The sequence below is a fragment of the Ailuropoda melanoleuca genome, chromosome 12, assembly GCF_002007445.2.
Source record: "Ailuropoda melanoleuca isolate Jingjing chromosome 12, ASM200744v2, whole genome shotgun sequence".
NCBI lineage: Eukaryota > Metazoa > Chordata > Mammalia > Carnivora > Ursidae > Ailuropoda > Ailuropoda melanoleuca.
The window spans coordinates 53,834,549-53,853,939 of record NC_048229.1 but is presented as its reverse complement, the minus strand read 5'-3'; the positions used below and the strand labels follow the sequence as shown (position 1 = coordinate 53,853,939).

The 19,391-nt window shown below is 50.5% G+C and overlaps 1 protein-coding gene across 1 annotated transcript in view; it reads left to right on the top strand.

Annotated features, from left to right (window-relative positions):
- CES1 (carboxylesterase 1) overlaps window positions 1-19,391 on the top strand; it is a 29,459-nt gene that overhangs the window by 8,056 nt on the left and 2,012 nt on the right. Inside the window, 9 exon segments of the mRNA XM_002912243.4 lie at window positions 1,671-1,706; window positions 1,708-1,805; window positions 3,994-4,147; window positions 5,899-6,003; window positions 6,990-7,094; window positions 10,022-10,060; window positions 14,667-14,807; window positions 15,734-15,814; window positions 16,075-16,222. Of these exon segments, the coding sequence (XP_002912289.2) occupies window positions 1,671-1,706; window positions 1,708-1,805; window positions 3,994-4,147; window positions 5,899-6,003; window positions 6,990-7,094; window positions 10,022-10,060; window positions 14,667-14,807; window positions 15,734-15,814; window positions 16,075-16,222 (907 nt within the window).

Below are 19,391 nucleotides of genomic sequence, written 5' to 3'. Positions count from 1 at the left end.
AGAATAAAGGAGGCCCAGAGATGGGGCAACTTCCAGACTCAGGCTGGGGCTTGGAGGCGTGATCTCCTGGAAAAGGAGGTGGTCCCTGGGGTGGAGAGATGTGGGCATGTTGGCACCCGGCCATCTCCTGGCGGGGTGCTCAGGAGTGGGGGAGGGCATCTGTGGGCTTGTGAGCCAAAGGCAGCCCTGCACATGCTTGGCTCAGCGAGATGGGACGAAGTTTCACCCAGTTCTGCATTCACACATTCTTCTGTTGTGTACTCCGTGTGCCCACATGCATAGCTGCAGCTGGGGATCAGGACAAAGTAGGGACGAAAACAAAAAACACACCCATCAGCAGACAACCATTGCTTTGGAGGGTCTTGGCATCTGGGATGCTTCTTCAGCGAATCCCTGCTGACCGGCCCTTGGCTCAGCCTTCACTCAGATGACTGCTAAGTCAGTCCCTCTACCCAGACATAGGCAGGGATCTGGAGATGGAGGAGGAACAAGGGGCAGAACCTCTACTTAGGGACACAGGCTCTGGATCCCGGTTCTGCCTTTTACTAGCAGACAGACCCGGCTCTGTTTCCTTAGAACAGGGCTTATCACATATGAGGATCCAGGGACGTGTATCAGGCTTTGTGCCTGTGGTTGTTGAGTGAAATACTCCTGAAGCATTAGTTAGAGTCGGAGGGAAGATCTTACGCCTCTCCCATCAACAGGCCCACTGCACCTGGGCCTGGGGCTACCGTGGGCTGGGGGGCTCAGCAGGTGGACTCCAGAGCCAGACCACATGGGTTCAAGTCCTCCCGCTGCTTATTAGATGTATGACGTCAGGCAGGTTAAGTGCCTCAGTTTTCTTGTCTGTTAATGGGACAGTGATTAGTCCCTATGGCATGGAACAGTACTTGGCACATAGTGTGTGTTACAAATTCTCTTTTTTATGAATAAAATGATTACAATGTAATTATTTTTACCACTCTTATGTCCTGGCTATGTGAGCTCGTACAACGCCAGAGCCCAGCGTGATGAATTCCTACATCCAGCCTCGTGCTCCATTCTTACCGCCGTCCCTGGCATGGAGGAGGTCCTCAGACCCTGTTAGTGAAATGATTGAAGACTTACTGGAGAAGGTGGCTTTTAGGCTGGGCTATGGAGGAAGGGTGGGATCTGGGGATGTGGAGGAAGCAGAAAGGAGGATGGCCTGTTCCAGAGAGATCCCACTGGGGGCACGTGTGCTTCTCGAGACAGCCACTCGTGCACGTGAGCAGTTTAATTCACCACACAAGACATAACCAAGATGAAGCCAAAGCACAGGGCTGTGGCAGGCGGAGGTTGCCGGGCTGCGGGAGGGGCCCAGGCACGAGGGCCGCGGGAGTGTTGGGGAGAAGATGACACTCTTAGCCATGACTGTTCCCATGATGAAGTTCTGAAGTGTGCCCTTCATTGGCACTGGGGCTGGGGACGCCGGCAGGGGCAGCCAGGGCATCCTGGCTGGGGAGGTGGCCTGGGCCCCAATTGGGAGGAGGGAGGAGAAGAGCAACTTCCTGCTCCGACTTTGCTGGTGGACTTCAGGTGATAGCCTCCTTGAGTCACAGCCAAGAGGTCGGCGACCAAACAGGACAACTTCCTGAGGTCCTGCCCAGCGCTGCTTCCTCTAACCAGTACGTTGCTTCCTTCCTGTCCAGGTGATGGTGTGGATCCACGGAGGGGGTCTGGTGGTGGGGGGGGGCATCAACCTATGATGGGCTGGCCCTCTCTGCCCATGAAAACGTGGTGGTGGTGGCCATTCAGTACCGCCTGGGCATCTGGGGATTCTTCAGGTAAGATTCGGCACGGTCCTCACTGCACATTGCCCTCCCCCTGCCCCCAAGCAAGGGTGCTAGGTATTCGGCTCTGGCCATGTCAGTCCTCAAAGGGGTCTTTGCCAGGTTCCTTATGAAAGCACCCAAGTCCCCTCATCACTGGGCTCTACTTACCTTCTCATTCCCCAGACACACCAGGTTACTTGCTTCTGAGCTTTTGTGGGTGCTCTTCCCTCTACCTGGAATGCCTGTTCTGCCTGACAAACTCCTATGCATTCTGCAAGGCCCTACCCAAATGCCCCCCCGAAATGCTCCTCTCTTTTTCACTTGTGCCTTCCCAGCACATTGCACACCTCCGTCAAGACAGCATACAGCACAGCTCTTAGAGGCTTACACATCTGAGCTGGTGGGAAAGGAAGGAAGGAGCATGCTCACGGCAGGAGCTTGGTGCATGCTTGTGGGTCAAGAAACGGGGTGTCGGGAGCTGCAGATTGTCAGAGCATCTGAGCCCAGCGGACAGCCCTCCTGGGAGGCATGTCAGGCCCACACATCCCATCTCCTTTTGGGAATTTGGTACACACATGAGTGAAGGCAAAGCGTCTTTTCCAGCGAGTGTCCACGGGACAGGAACCAGTGTTCCCAGCAGGACGCAGTTACTGTGAGCCTTTTCTGAATTCGCCAGCCGGGGCACGTCTGCCCCTGAGATGGCTGCTGGGCGGACTGGGGGAGGGGTGGGCTTCTCACAGGAAAGACCCCCGGGGCTGGAGGAGGCTTATCGCAGGTGATTCCTGTGCCGGGCTGTAGCACCTTCATGGGGGCTCTTCTCTCTCCCACCTGTGCTTTGTCTCTCTGCTCCCCATTATGGTCAAAGTGCTACATGAGTGCTTCCTGTGGCTCATCCTCCCAGTCTGTCCTCTGCCCAGTGACCCAACAGCTTTTGGACCAACCGTGGGAGCATCCCCCCACGATTCCTTACATGTGAGCCTTGGCCTCTGTGTGCGTCTCTCTCCATCTCCACTGGTTCCCTGGGTGACCTCAGGAGCCCCACTCAAAGCTCCCTGTTCCAGCCTCTGCTTCTCCTTTGAAACCCAGATATCCCTCATTCACTACCACCTTGCATCTGTTGCCACCTCCACTGGACGTCTGAGGGTACCTCACCCTCTAGGGGACAGACGTAACCTTAACCCTTGGCTCCCACTGCTCCTTCCCCCACACTCTCTTTCTTTGCCCACAGTGCCTCCTGTTGGCTGTTGGCAGACCCCCCCTCCCCACCCAACTGCTCTGGATAGACTTGTGGTCAGCCTTGACTTCTTTTTCTCACCTCCTCACATCAGGTTCAGCAAATCCTCTTGGTTCCACCTTTAAAATATATTCAGAATCCAGCCGCTTCTCACCTTCTACCTTATGCCCCCTGATCAAAGCCCTCTGTGTCTCTCCCAGATGATTGTAATAACCACCTACTTTTATAACCTGCTGCTTTGATGCTGTGTCTCAGCCACGCAGTAGCCACAGTGACCCTTTAAGACATAAATGGAATTTTGTCATTCGCCCTGAAATGGCTTCCGGTGTTACCAACAATGATATCAAAGTTCTTATCAAGGCCCAGAGAGTCTTTAGCCGTGTGTATTACACTCACTCACACTTTTGTCCACTGAACCCAGGACCTTTGCACTGGCTGTTTCTTTAGCCTAGAATTCCCTTCTTTGGATATTTGCAAGGTTCATGTGCTCATTCATTCAGGTCTCTATTCAAATGCTACCACTTCAAAGAGGCCTTTCTAGGTCATGTGACCTGAAATAGGACCCCACTGCCCCACCCCTGTCTTTTCCCTTACCCCGGTTTGTTTTTCCTGGAAGTACTTTCACTACCTGATATTATTTACTGTATCTATCTGTTTGATTGTGATCCGTAGTGTGAGCTCTGTATAGTCAGAGATTTGGCCTGTTTTGTTCTCAGATGTGCTCCTAGCTCTTAGAAAGGTGTTTTGCACAAAGTAGATACTCAGTAAATAGATGCCAATTGAGTAAATGTAGAGCCCTACAACAGAACAATGCTACAGGAAGGAAAGACAGAAGAAGACCCTTGTGTCAGGGCTCTGGAAGACTGGTCTTTTTCTAGAAGGCTTACCTGGAGCCCCCAGCCCCATCTGTGGTCCCGAGAGCCCCACCATGCAGTCTGTGCTCCCACCCTTGCCCTGTTCTTACAGCACAGGGGACGAACACAGCCGAGGAAACTGGGGTCACTTGGACCAGTTGGCTGCACTTCGCTGGGTCCAGGAGAACATTGCCAACTTTGGAGGGAATCCAGGTTCTGTAACCATCTTTGGAGAGTCAGCAGGAGGTGAAAGCGTCTCTGTTCTTGTAAGTGTTCCTGGCCCTGATATGGCTGCTGGTGGGACCCCTTGGAGCCTTCGGACCAACTGGCAGCTTTACTTACAAGACCCAGATTCAGAGCTGACCCTACTCTGCCCAGCGTCAGTTGGTGGAGAGCTAATGGCGGAACTCTCCTTGGCCCCCAGGAGGCTCAAAGCCCTGGCTGGCATCCTAGGGCCTTGAGAATCTCCGGCCACAACTACAGCAATAACACTCCTCTTCCTCTAACTTGGATGAGCGCCCCCTCTCTCTCTGTCCTTGTACTTGTTTTAGCATTAGGATTCACTTCACTTCTCCTGGCCAGTAGGAGTGTGTATAGATTATGAGTAAGAGTTGGACAAAGTGTCATTGTTTAGCTGGAAGCCAGGTCTGCAAGTCAAGGGATGCCAGCACCAAGAACAGGTCAGGGGCCTCCTGTGAGGACAGCTGCCTCCGGGACTGAGAAGTGGAGCTGGGCTGGGGGTGGGGCACAGGGAGGCATGGGACAGTGGTGTGGGCACCTGGGGCTCCTGGGGGCCTGGTGTGGGGAGTGGGGCTGGGGAGCCACTGAGGGCAGCAGGGATGGAAACCAGATACGGAAGTGCTGGGAGCCATAAAGCATCCTCACTGTTGAGCAGAGGGTCAGTGCTATTACTATATTTTTAACATGTGCATTGGTTTCCTTGTCTAATACTCAGAGGGAAGTGTTTTTATATTTTATCAAGTGGAGAAAAAGGAAAAGTACAGATAAGCCCAAAGAAGAAAGAGTCCTCCATAGTCCCATTACCCAGGGAAGCTCACCATGGACATTTTGAGTCTTATTTTTCTAGTGTTTTCCCCATGACTCACTCCTGTCTGTCTATCTATCTATCTATCTATCTATCTATCTATCTATCTATCATCTATCCATCTATCCATCTGTCTACCTGTCTTAAGATTTTTTAAAAAAGATTTTATTTATTTGAGGGACAGAGAGAGAGTGAGAGAGAGCATGAGAGTAGGGTGAGGGACAGAGGGAGAAGCAGACTCCCTGCTGAGTGGGGAGCCTGATGCCAGGCTGGATCCCCAGACCCTGAGATCATGACCTGAGCCGAAGCCAGTCACTTAAGGGACTGAGCCACCCAGGTGCCCCTCCTGTCTTAAGATTGAAAAAAAAAAAAAAACCCACCTCCTTTAGCATATCCTATAACAGAAGCATTCCCCTAGCATTAAGTACGCTTCCATTAATATCATTTTGTTGTAGATTCCATGGTATTCCGCAGTGTAGATCTGCATAGTATTCCACAGTAAAAATGAAAAATCATCTATTCCCTCAATCTCATAATATTGGAACCTTGGGTTATTTCCAATTATATATAAACATTGCAAGCATTCTTGGAAATCATCATGCACCTCCATGATCACTCTTCTTAGGCTAAATCCTGAGTAGTGGAATGGGGAATCAGAACTGTGTCTTTAAAGTGTGGCTAGGAGTTGCCAAGCTGTCTTTAGATACTTCTGATTATTACGATCAGTGCGTGTGACATACTTCCTATCCTTCCCTTGCTCTGTGCTGCTGGCTCCCTCCAGCTCAGCTTCTCTTGGAGAAGCTGGGCCCCAGGGTCAGCCTGGGAACAGGGCCAGGCCAGGCGAGGACCTGCCATGTTCCCTGGGTGCCTGGGTCTCCAGGGGAATGGGGCAGGCCAGAGCTAAGGATGAGGTGGCTCTTGAGGACCCCTCCCCATGAGCATAAACTCTCTTCCTGTCCATTCCCCTGCCAGGTGCTGTCTCCCCTGGCCAAGAACCTCTTCCACCGGGCCATCTCTGAGAGCGGCGTGGCCCTTACAGCTGCCCTGGTTAAGAAAGACATGAAGGACACAGCTCAGGTAGGTCTCACGCTGGGCCAGCGCCACACTCTTGGGTCTGCTCTCCTGGAATCTTCAGGCACCTTTCTTGCCATGGGATCCAGTGGGCATCCTCAAGGAATCACGGAAGCGAGAGCAGTTGAGTGGAAGGGCAAGGAGACACCTCAGCCAGCCTCCCTGTTTCACCACTGAGCAAACTGGGCAGACAGTGGAAGCAGCTTGCCAAGGTCAACAAGTGATTGGAGCAGAGCTGGGACTCGAACACATGACTCTGGACTGCCAGCGTAATACGCTGTCCCCTGAGCACTCTTCCCGAAGTGTGCCAAGTTGGGGTTTCACCAGTAGGTAGCGGACTGTCACCGTGTCTGGGCTCTCTCAGGCTCTGAGTTCTGGTCAACCCACTCACAGCATGTGGGCCTGCTTCAAGTGGCTCCCCCTTAAGTGCCTCATGGATGGGGTGGGTTCCTGGGAATTCATCCATCCATCCATTCATTCATCAGATAATTTTGATATAGCCAGACATCTAGTAGCCTCATGACGTTTGCATTCTATTGGAGGAGACAAATCAATGATTTCATAACCAGACAAATTATAAAATCTCAACTGACAAGGGCAATAAGACAGGGGTATCTGATGTCATAACAGAATCCAAAAGGAGCACTTAATCTAGTGTGGAGGGTGAGGTTATCATGAAAAGCTTCCTGAAAAGAAATTTGAAACCAGGCAGTGTGAGTCTGGATTCTGTGCTCTTAAGCCCCACTCTGTGCTCCCTCCCTTTCGACACTCAGCTCTGAGATCAAGATGCGCATTTGAACAGAGATGAGGTAACAGACACAGAGTTTGTTTAATTGGCACCACCAGGACCCAGGACCCTTCCCTGCTGGGCTAGACTATGTTCTGCTCCCCGCTGTTGCCTTTAGAAACGAAGGTTGGGGGAGAACCCCTCTTTATTGATCAAGGGAAGGGACATGGCTCTTGAGTTCTGCTGTTGCTTGTGATCTCTGCAGCAAATCGCCGTCTTTGCTGGGTGCAAAACCACCACCTCGGCCGTCCTTGTTCACTGCCTGCGCCAGAAGACAGAGGACGAGCTCTTGGAGACGTCGCTGAAGCTGGTAGGCATATCCATTCTCAAGGCCGCACAAGCCCTCCCACCCTTGCACGTGGCCCAGGCTTCATTATGTCAGTTGTCCCGTTGCCCCTGCGCCTGAGAACTGTCGGGGACAGTGTTTCTGGCCCCCAGCGAACAGTGTCAGTCTCGGGATCTGAAGGGGAATTTCTTTTTTCTTTTTTATTAGGAAGTATCTCAAACATTTGCCAAGTTGAAAAGCAACATAGTGAACACATTGTATAATAATCTCTCACCTCAACCAAAACTTACTATTTTCCCATTCTTGTTTCCAAATGTATTTAAAGAATTGCGCGTTACATATTCCCAGAGGTAACTACTGTTCTGAATTTTGAGGATGGGATATTAAGAACAAAGATTTTGAGGAAGGTTGTCACAATGTATCTTGCTTAATTTATTAGCAACAACCTCAATTATAACCCAGTGGAGGTCCAGTTTTTTAATTTTTCTGAGACTCTGCCTCAATTGTGGTTCTAGAATAACCATACATCCACGCACCCATCCATCCAACCACCATCCATCCATTAATCCATTCATCATTTATCCATCTATTCAGCCGCCAGTCTATCCAATTTATCAATATTCTTTCATCAGTTTAATATCCATCCATCCATAACTTTCATTCATTTCCATCATCTGCATATCATCCAACCACCATGTATCTTCACCCCATCATTCAACCATCCGGAATCAATGATCCATCCATCACCTAGTCAGCTAGTTATTATTCATCTATCTACCAATCCATCCAGTTCATCCACACTCCCTGTATTGACCAATTCCATCCATCATCTAGCCACCCATCCATCCATCCATCCATCCATCCATCTATCCATCCCTCCATCCATCCATCCTAGGTGTAGGGAAAGGATAACTGGGGGTGGGGAGGGTGATGAAGACATTAATCAGATATAGTCTCTGATGACAAGGAACTATCCAAGGAGAAACACACTCATATACTTCATGGGTTAAGGGTGGTGGGAGTAGAGAGAGAGGAAATGCTCGTAATAGCAGGGGTGCTTCACAGAGGAGGTGACATTTGAGGACTGATGGATGGCTGTGACAATGTGTCATCAGAAGGACACCCGGAGAATACAGCAGGAAGGCCCAATGGGAACTATTCCTTCTGTGGGGGAAGGGTTTGAATGTGAGCTCAGGCATATCCCGAGCCCCTGGACTTTCTGTCTGGGCCCTCGGGTCCTGAGGACACTCCAGGACTCCAGGGCCAGGCCTCTGGCACCAGACTCTGCTCTGTTTCCTGGAGTGATTCCAATGTGGCCTTGGGGCTCGGATCTTGGTTTCTCAGGCTCAAATAAGGTGATCAGTGCACTCAAAGAATGAAAACACAACCATTTCTTTTTTTTTTTTTTAAAGATTTTATTTATTTATTCGACAGAGATAGAGACAGCCAGCGAGAGAGAGAACACAAGCAGGCGGAGTGGGAGAGGAAGAAGCAGGCTCATAGCGGAGGAGCCTGATGTGGGGCTCGATCCCATAACGCTGGGATCACGCCCTGAGCCGAAGGCAGACGCTTAACCGCTGTGCCACCCAGGCGCCCCAACACAACCATTTCTGATTCCTGAAAAGAGGCAGGTTTATTTCAGCAATTCTCCATGGGCTTAAGAGGACCCAACTTAGAAGAGAAGAGTTGGTGATTTTGAGGAAACCCAGAGCACTTAAGGACCCATGTTATTCTTGTGAGATTTTCTGAGACCCTGTAGAGTGTTTCCGTGATTATCCACTCTCCCCAAAACACACACACACACACAGGCACACAGACACACACACACCTCTGGAAGGGCCACATCCATAGTAAGGAGTGCCTGACTGGTCACTCAGTGCATACTGGCCAGGCCTATCAGCTACAGTGCAACTTTACAGACGGCGCAATCTTAGCGAATATAGAACAAAGAGAAGCATGGGGTGGGGTGAATTTCAGTGAGCTTATATAAGTCAGGACTTTCTGATGCAGAATGAGGAAACTCATCTCAAAGTGCCTTGAGTGGAAAAAGAAATGTAACAAAATCTTTAGGTAACTCACTGAAAACTAAACCATAGTTCAGGAGTACATGGTTTCAGGCATGGCTGGATCCAGATGCACATATATTATTAAGAATATATTTGCTCTGGGGCGCCTGGGTGGCACAGCAGTTAGCGTCTGCCTTCGGCTCAGGGCATGATCCCGGCGTTATGGGATCGAGCCCCACATCAGGCTCCTCTGCTATGCCTGCTTCTTCCTCTCCCACTCCCCCTGCTTGTGTTCCCTCTCTCGCTGGCTGTCTCTATCTCTGCCAAATAAATAAATAAAATCTTTAAAAAAAAAAAAGAATATATTTGCTCTATCCCTCAGCTTTTTTTTTCCCCCTCAGTATTGGCTTCACTCTCAGACAAGTTTGTTCCCTAGGGAGGTTAAAGTCAGCGACAGCATCTAGGCTTATATCCTATCTGTTTAGAAACCATTCACAATAATTCCAGCAAAAGTTTTGGGGTAAAGTCTATTGGATTGACATGGGTATGTGCCCATACCTGAACTAAATCTCTGTGGTCAGGGAGATGCGGCACCACAGGTCACATATAGGTGCTTGGATCTGTGGAGTGAGAGTGGGGAAAAGGGAGGTCCCCCAAAGAACAACTGGGATAGTGCTGTCTAGGGGAACAAGAAGGGGAAATGGATGGAGGGCAGAACAGGCAGGAACAGCAGACAGCCGGGTTCACGAGCACTCCCCTCCCCCCCCCATCCTACACCTACACCTGTGCCCCTGCCAGGGGAGCCAGTGTCTTGCCCACTTCCTCTTGGCCTAGCCAGGGTGGCACTGGGAGGGAGAACCTGACACCTTTGGCACACCACTCACAAAGATTGGCTTTTGTCCCTGGAAGCCTTCTCACAAGTACCCTCTGCCTTTGTTTTCACAGAAATTTTTCGCTCTTGATTTGTTTGGAGATCCCAGAGAGGTAAGGACTTCTAGTTTATTGATTACAGGTTTTAAGTCTTAACATGTTTAAGCTCCAGTTAAAAATGAATGAAAAGAATCCTCCCTTGGGGCTCATGGTAACTCTTGTGTTTACATTGCTGAGGCCCAGAGAGGGCCAGCAACTTGCCTGGATAACAGAGCCAGGTGGACCAGACGTGGGACTGGAATGGGTTCCCTTGACTCCCAGCCCAGTGCTCCCAGTTATCAACTCTGTGTCCCCTGGGCCCAGCCTACCCCCCACTGCTTGTTTACATTTCCCGCTCTCAAAAATGTCCCCCGGGAGAGGACTGGACTAGAAACTTTCACTATGGGTGGTGGAGATAGCTGGATGCGGAGTTTCTTCAGGAACCTTCACTTAGGAGCTAGGTTTTCCCAGGGGGCTACAGGGTTGACGAGCTGTGCAAGCTACACGGTTTGCAGGGGCCTCCAGGAGGGGCGAGACTCTCTGTCCTGAGGACGCCACCCTCCCAGCCACACCCAGAACTCCAGGAGCCTCCCCTCCTCTCTCCTCCTCCCCTCATGCCTTCCCGCACCCACGTTGACAGGTTCTGAGACATTATCTCTACCACATTTTACAGTCCCGTGCTCTCTGCTCTCTCCTGGGGATACTGGCACCTATCTTAAAAACCGTTGTGAGGATTCACTGAGATTCATTCGGCAAAGATTTCCTTAGCACTTACTATGTGCGCAGACCTGATTCAGGAGCTGGGGAAATAGCAATAAAGCAGGCAAAACAAGTATAAAGCCCTGTCCTCTTGGAGTGAAGGGAGAGCACAGCAACACACAGGGTTTGGGGATGGTCCTTCTTATGGAGACAAAGAAAGTGAGGAACGGGGATAGGGTTTGCGGTGGTTTGGATTTGCACAGCAGGGTCAGGCAATGGCTCAACAGGAAGGTGACACTGGGGCCAAGTTCTGGAGCCGGGGAGGAAGGCAGCCGTCAGGAAAACTGGAGCAAGAGTGTTCCAGGCAGACGGAAGAGCAGCTGCAAAGGTCCCGAGGCAGGAGGCCAGTGTGGCTGGTATGGAGGGAGTCTGGGGAGAGAACAGGCTTGGGAACAAAAAGGAAAGAGAGTGGGGGCGGTCCCTTTAAAGGACTCCGAGTTTGGTTTCAAGTGAGATGGGAAGTCTTGGGAGGGTTTTGAAACGGGGAGGGTGTTGACTGTGGGTTTACAAAAGGGCTTTTTGACTGCTGCATGACATTGAAGGTAGGGAAGGGTAGGGCAGTCCCACGGAGACCAGCTGGGAGGCCCCTGAGCTGAGCAGTGTGGGCCGTGGTGGCCTGGGCTGGGCCCATAGCGCGGGGATGGTGAGACGGCCAGAATCTGGATAATTTTGAAGTCATGGCTGATGGGATTTGCTAATGGACAGGATGTAGGGTGGAGGAGAAAGGGGAGGATGAAGCATGCCCCCAGGGTTTTGACTTCAGCCTGACGGTGCCTGAGGCCCACATGGGGCAGCCCCTCGCAAGCGCCATGGAAGCAAGCGGTCGTGCTGCTCTGCGACTCACCGGTGCCAGTCAGCCCCGCTGGATCAAATCAGGGCCCGCTGTCTCTCTCCTGGACTTGGACTATCTTCCCCCTGTACTCCTCCTCCCCACACTTGCCCCACGATGCTGCCAGACTGACCCTTGTAAACATAGGTCAGGGCATGTCACCTCCTTAAAAGGCTGGCCTTCCTTACAAGACCAGTGCCCTGGCCCCCATGGAGTTATTCCTTCAGAGCACAGCCGTGTGGCTGCTACATGCCAGGCATTGTGCGGAAAATGTCCTGCACCGTCTGACCGCCCCCTGCCCCCCCCCCCCCCCCCCCCNCCCCCCCGCCCAGGCCATGTCCAGACTGGAGGAGGCTTTGGGCCTCTGCCTTCCGAGTCAGATTCACATGACAGAGCTCCTCCTGTGGCCACCAGAAATGGCCCATCATTCATTGGCCCTTGCAGAGCAGTCGCAGGTCCCTGGAGCCACAGGGGCTCAAAGCCCGGGGGTTGCCGCATTCCACCTGCCATGCAGAAGCAGGAAATAAGCCACATGGTGTGTGGAGCTGGAAGCATGGCTCCTGGAGCTGGGGTCTACATGAGGGCTGTGAGCACTGCCCACGGGTCATAGGTGATGTGGATGGGGCCGCCTCCGGGTACCAGGTACGGTGCTGGGCGCTCTGCACCGGTCCATATGCTTCATCCCCATAACAACCCAGCTTACAGATGACAGAACTGAAGCACAAATGGTGAAATGACTGTCCCAAGTTACCAGCTAGTGGGTAGTGGAGCCAGGATTCAAGTCCAGATAGTCTGACTCCTGAGCCCGTGCTCTTCATAACTCCGCAAGTGGCCAAGTATGCAATATAACCAGACCCAGAGCCAGCTTCCCAGGTGGTGTCGAGGGGCCCCTGAACCTGGGCCCATGTGAGTAATTTTCATCAAAGGTAACCCTTAAAATGAGGATGTTTTTCAGTATGTTGAGAGCCCATCCAAGATGCGTTTTTTCATGCTTTTCCTCTCTAATAGGGAGTTGGGTCTTTGTGTAAGCACCTTGGTGATGGGGAGCTCACTACCTCCTCGAAGCAAACTGTTTATCAGTAGCAGCTTATGTTTAAAGACTTTATTTATTTATTTTAGAGATAGAGAGAAAGCGCTCACAGGGGAAGGAGCAGAAGGAGAGGGACAAGCAGACTCCATGCTAAATCTGGAGCCCAATGTGGGGCTCGATCCCAAGACCCTGAGATCATGATCTGAGCCGAAATCGAGAGTCGGGTGCTTAACTGGCTAAGCCACCCAGGCGCCCCCAGTAGCAGCTTCTGTTTAAATAGAGATAGCTAAATACAGTCGATCCTTATTAATGGGGAGTTCCGTATTTGTGAATTCCTCAACTCTCTAAAATGTATGTGTAACCCCAAAATCAATGCTCGTGGCACTTTTGGCATCATTCACGGGCATGCAGGGAGTGCCAAAAAGCTCGAGCGACCAAGCATAGGTTGTCACTCGAGAACAAACACGGCCGCCCTCTTCTTCTTGTCTCCTGTCTCACACTATTAACACGTGTCCTTTCCGCAGTCTACGTAGGGCCACATTTTCCGCATTTTGGGGCTTTCTCTTGTCGGTTTCACTGTTGAAGATGGCCCATGGGCGCAGCGCTGAGGTGCTGTCCCATGCTCCTAAGGGCAACAAGGCTGTGATGTGCCCCGTGGAGAAAAGTCGCGTGTCAGATCAGCCTCCTTCAAGGTGACTCACGGGGCTGTGGGCCGCGAGCTCATGGTCACAGACCAGTAAGCAGCCGTGCAGGGAGAGGAAGAGGCAACTTGCCAGGCTGTCGGAGGCTGCTCGGGCGGGCGCTAGAGTAACACCGCGTGTGTGCTGAACCTGCGGGAGGTTTTGTGAGATGACAGTGGATCACGGTCATGCGGCCGAAGGTCAAGGAAGCTCCAGGCACGTTATCCAGGGCCTGGAAAGATGGCGAGCCCTTCTCAGCTGGTGTGCTATTATAAATAAACACTACACACAATTCATCGTTTGTGAGCAATGCGTATTACAACAGGTGTCGTTAAACACGCATGGAACAGGGTAGACAAAAATGTGACCGGATAGTTGTAGGAACCTGACGTCGTACCTCCCCCAGGAGCGGCGCCTCAGCCCTTGCTGCTCAGCGTGCACGGCGGCTCCAACAGAACGGAGCTGGCGCGGAGACCAGAGCTGGCTGCAGCAGAGATCAGAGGGGCAAACGCGTACTTCTAACCGAGGCAGAGAAATACGTGCATCCATGTATTTTATGTGTTTATATTAAAATCATATAAAATGTACGTTTATAAAGTCAATACTAAAATATATGCACAGTTATATATTTTATATATTTATGAATTTAACACATTTGTATTTAGTTTATACTTATATGCATATAAATATATGAAAATAGGGGCATCTGGGTGGCTCAGTCGGTTAAGTGTCTGCCTTCAGCTCAGGTCATGATCTCGGTGTCCTGGGATGGATTCCTGCATTGGGCTCCCTGCTCAGCGGGGAGCTTGCTTCTCCCTCTCCCTCTGTCCTTCCCCCTGCTTGTGCTCTTGCTCTCTCTCGCTCTCAAATGAATAAATAAAATCTTTTAAAATATATATATATGAAAATATATACATATATGTATACATGTATTTCTTTTCTTTTTTTCTTAGAGAAAGAGAGAGCACAGGAGGTGGGAGACAGTGGGGAGGGGCAGAGGGAGAGAGAGAGAATCTTAAGCAGGCTCCATGCTCAGTGCAGAGCCCAACCCGGGGCTTGATCTCACCACCCTGAGATCATGACCAGAGTGGAAATCGAGAGTATGATGTTCAACGACCGAGCCACCCAGGCGCCCCAGTGTATTTCAGTTTGAGTGAGTGTTGCCACCATCACTTTACTACCACTGCTAGTTTCTGAGTCGACGTTCTGTCCTTTGGGGTCACATGTACTTGGCCCTCTTTGTTCAGGAGCTTAAGTTCTGTGGCCACCACCCGTGGCCATGCAGGTCTGGGGTGCTGGCTTCACGCTCAGACCGGCAGAGAAGGGGACATGGGTGCGGCCTCTAGAGGGGAGGCCCAGACACCGTGACGCCCTCCTCCCCAGAACCATCCCTTCCTGCCCACTGTGGTTGATGGCGTGCTGCTGCCAAAGATGCCCGAAGAGATCCTGGCTGAAAAGAAATTCAACTCTGTTCCCTACATCATCGGAATCAACAAGCAAGAGTTTGGCTGGATTCTTCCAATGGTGAGAATGTGGGGTCTCCTTCGTTCTCCTCCCCTGCCCATCAAGTCACCATCTCTGCTTGCAGGGCTCCTCCTTCTCTAGACCCCTCTGAATCCAAAGGAGCTGTGCCCTTCACACAAGCTGACATTTCCATGGGAGCTTCTCTAGGATGGCCCAAGGGTCACCTGGGGACCCCTCTCCCCAAACACTCTATTGTCTTCTGATCTAAGAATCCTGAAGTGTGGGTGCCAGGAGGGCCTGGAGTAATGATCGCTGGGCAGACACATTCCTATCTCTGTGACAGGAGTCAGGTCTTCCCACTCCCACAGAGCCTGGGAGAGGACGAGGCTTTCTGGGTGAATGTCTACATTTAAGAGGCGGCTCTCAGGTCCTGGAGGAGACAGTTTTGGGTGGTAGCTTTACATCTCAGAGGGCAGAGAAGGATTTGTAATTGCAAGCTCTCTAAAGTAGCTGCTCTAAGACGGGGGTCGGGGACCTGCTACCCTATCGCCAGGTGTTGGCCAAAACAGACAGTAACCTTGGGGCTTTCTGGGTCATCTGAGACAGGTAGGAGTGTTTGTAGGGTCTGTGTTCTTTGCTCCACAGCCCTCTGCTTCAACACTAGCCAGGCTTAAACCTTTCCTGTGTGTCACCATGTCCAGGGTGGGGGTTCTTGCCTGATTCACACACACACACACACACACACACACACTGCAAAAGCCTGGGATAACTCCTCTTCACATTGACTTTATCCTTTTGCACAGCTTGAGTTTATGGATATAATAAGCCCATTTGTTTCATTGATTTTGCCCAGTGCCTCCAGGACCCATTCTTGTCTAAGTCATGACAAAGTGACCTTTAGCCTGCATTGGTCTGGTTGGTTGGTAAGTTTGGTTCTTTCTGCTAGTTCCTGATGATTCACAATCATGTCACTGTTGTTCTAACAGATGATGGGTTATCCGCTCTCTGAGGGCAAGCTGGACCAGAAGACGGCCACATCACTCTTGTGGAAGTCCTACTCTGTTGTTGTAAGAGGCTAGGGAACCACAGAACTGGCTGAAGACCCAAAGAGGGACAGAGACTTGCCCAGATTGCTGAGCAATTAAATGGCAGGGTGAAGCCCAGGGATGGAGGTTTCTGCCCCCATTTTTCTGCCCTTCCCCCCTCACCACACAGGGTGGGAGTGGTTGCATAGAGTCACCATTCACACAAGCCATCCCAGGCTCTAGGAGCTGCATCATTCACCGGGGCGGGGCCAGGGGTCAATTTTACTTCTGCTCCATTTCAGAGAGTCCCTGAGGAACTGACTCCACTGGCCACTGAGAAGTATTTAGGAGGGACAGATGACCCTGTCAAAAAGAAGGACCTGTTCTTGGACATGTTAGGAGATTTGGTATTTGGTGTCCCATCTGTGACTGTGGCCCGTCACCACAGAGGTGAGTTCCAGAGGTTGGACAGGAGAGGGACACCGACCCCAGCAGCTTCTCTGTCTGTCCTGCCCACTTCTCAGCATAGACAGATATGTGGAAACCACCAAGGCCCCTCTAGGACCAATCCCATATGGCCTGGGATGGGGCACAGTCTCACTTTGGGTCTGCCAGAAGGCAACTCTGAGAAGAGGATTTGAATGCAAGTAGCTTATCTGGGAAGGGATCCCAGAACACACCAGTAGAGGAGTGCAGAAGTGGCCCAGAAAGGAGAAGGAAGCCAACGGGAGCTGCGTAGTGAGCAGGTGGCCACTGTGGACACTGGGGCTGTCATGTCTCCAGTCACGTCTCAAGATTATTCCGTGCGAGTGGCAAGGGAGCTGGGGTGTTTAGCCTCCCACTCATGGGTTGAAGCCTGTTCCCAAGAGGCTGTTAATTCCCTAGAGATCTGACTTGCTGCACACATGGGCAGAATGGTCCTTTGGTCACCAAAGACCTCAGGCCAAGAGCTACGGAGGGTGGGGGTGGAAGTCCGGCTGGCGGGCCCAGAAGCTGGGTATGCGATGAGGGGCCAGCGGCATCTACCACAGGAATGCCTTCCCCTGACGTTACCGTGGTCTGTGGGGCTAGAGGGCAAGTCTTAGAAGATACATCTTGGAAGGCTTTCAAGATCAGAGCTAGGGGCAAACTCATTTGTTAACTGGTGGAGCTGGGGGTGGGCTGAAGCCAAGCCTAGAACCAGACTGGTCCAAGACCAAAAAAACAAAAGAAGCAAGCAGTGGGGGGTGTGGAGGTAGGCGTTCTAGACAGCGTCCATGCCTACGGCTGGCTTCTGTCCATCCTGGTGCGTGGTGGGTCTACCACAGCACCGTCCAACATCGATCCCAGGCCGCGGAGGTGGGGTATGAGGTCAGGGGTGGATACGGTCCTCTAGGGAGGATCCAGCCCTCTGAGCGTGTTTTGGGGGTCCTCATAGACCTCTCCTTCACCTAGTCTGCCAGCCAGGAAATAGTTCTTGGTACAGACTCTCTCTCTCTAACCACGCTGGGAGGGTTTTAAAGTTCAGGACTTTGTAGGCATGAGAAAAAGCAGCTGAGCTGACCTACTCTGTTCCCAAGCCCTCAGTATAGTGAGGACAGGTGCTGCTCCCTCCTCTCGAGGGTCCTGACGAAACTCTTCAGCCAAGGGCCACCTGCAGTCACATTTGCTCTTTTGTAAACTTGGTCTTGCCTCTGGATATATGTCTGATTTGTGGTATCTTATTCTGCTTTGTCTGCTGGTCCCAGCCGTGCTGGACTTGTGTTTTTTTAATCTGGTATCCTGTGACTTTGAATTCAAGGCATTCTCTCATTTTGTATTTGTCTCACTGTCTTTTTGGTGAGAAAGAACTTCTCTGAATATAAAATTAATACCCTACACTGGGGATATTACGTGGGAACACGTGAAGGAGAAATTCAGTAGTACTCTAAATTCCTCCACCGAGAAACATCGGCTATAAATTTTTGATATATTTCTCTGAATAATCTTTCCACGTCTTACACATAACTTAGAAATTAATGTTATGTCATGTTTTTGTTCATAAAACACTATTTTGTAAGCCTTTGTTCAATATCAATGAAAAGTCTCCAAAAACATCCACTATTTCACAGAATGATGCATCAAAATTTACTCTAGCATTCCCTGTCCTACTAGATATTTAGTCTAGCCGGATCTGTATTTTAATGTGAGAAAAAACATTATGCTCAGTCTTATGTGCATAAATCTTTAACCAAGTCTCTAAAAGTTTTCTTAGGATTGGTTATTAGAAGTGAAATTCCCAGGCGGGGCCCTAAGAGCATTTTAAAATTCCTGATACGTGTTGTGAGATTTCTTTCCAGTGTATGAATGGGATTTCTTAATTCTCTCACTTGGGAAACTCAGATGTAAAAATAAAGATAATGCTGCTGATTTCATACGCTTTTCCTTGCAAAAACAAACAAACAAACAAACAAACAAACAAAAACCAACAACACGAAACATTGCCATGTTTTCAGTGACATACTTAGATTACTAACTCTGTCCTCTCTGTTTCTCCTGTTTTCCTGTTATCCTAATCTGTGCCCTACTTTCCTTTGGAAACTTGTGTTGTACTTGTAGGAATTTTATACATCTCCGAGTTGTATAGGTAGAAAGCTTAAAAAAAGAAGGAGAAGGAGGAGAAGGAGAAGGAGAAGAAGAAGAATTATCTTTTGTGCAGCGTGCTGCCCAAAGAAGTTCTCTCCTTCAGGAAAGGTTCAAGGAGCTCCTTCCTAAAACTTCTGAGTGGTGGAGGCGAGGTTACAGCCTCTTCTCTCAGTGAGTTCTGCTTGACCTTGAAGCAGCTGCTATCAGGTGGATTTCAGACCCACGGAGGGTTGCTTCTTCTAGACAACACCTCTTGCTAAATCAAGGGTGCATTGACGGGGGTGAGGGAGGCAATTCAGTAAATTATTACACATCCTCATGTTGGGATGGCATATATGGTTAAGTCATTTTTGGACAAATATTTAATGATATGGAGAAATGATTATTGTCTATTTCAAAATGACATATACAACATCATCCCATTTTTAAATGCATAGAAGGGATATATGCTAAAATATGAACAGAGGTGTCTTCGAATGGTGGGACTGTAAGTGACCTTTTTGTTCATCCATTGTTCCTGCACTTTCCAAGTTTGTTGTTATATGCAAGGGGGAAAACGCTGTACAGTGATGTCTCCTCCAGCTCCACTGGGGACACGGCCAGTCCCCCGTAAGTGTTAGGGTGGATGTTAGTGTCCATGCCAAGCGCTGAGCTCCCCAAGGTGGTTAGCCCTGAAGGAGTGGGTGAACTGCAGGAGAACTGACCCCTTCTGGGGGCTTGGGGAGGGGATTCCAAGAGCGGGGACTGGAAAAGCAAGAGAAAGCCACCTTTGTCCTCCCTCAGAGACCCCCTTCTCTCTGCTGCCACCACTCTGGGCGCAGCAGGAAGCAAGATAGGAGGTGATGGAGGAATAGAAAATGCTGGGTTTTTGGTTTCCCAAGATACAAGAGACAGATTGTGCCTTTTCCCCATGTTTGTATTTAAATATCTGAGCTGTCAGACCAGCAACTCGGATTTGCGTCACTTCTCCCTAGAAGTTAGGTGAGAAAAACACTGGAAACTGTGCAAACTGGGC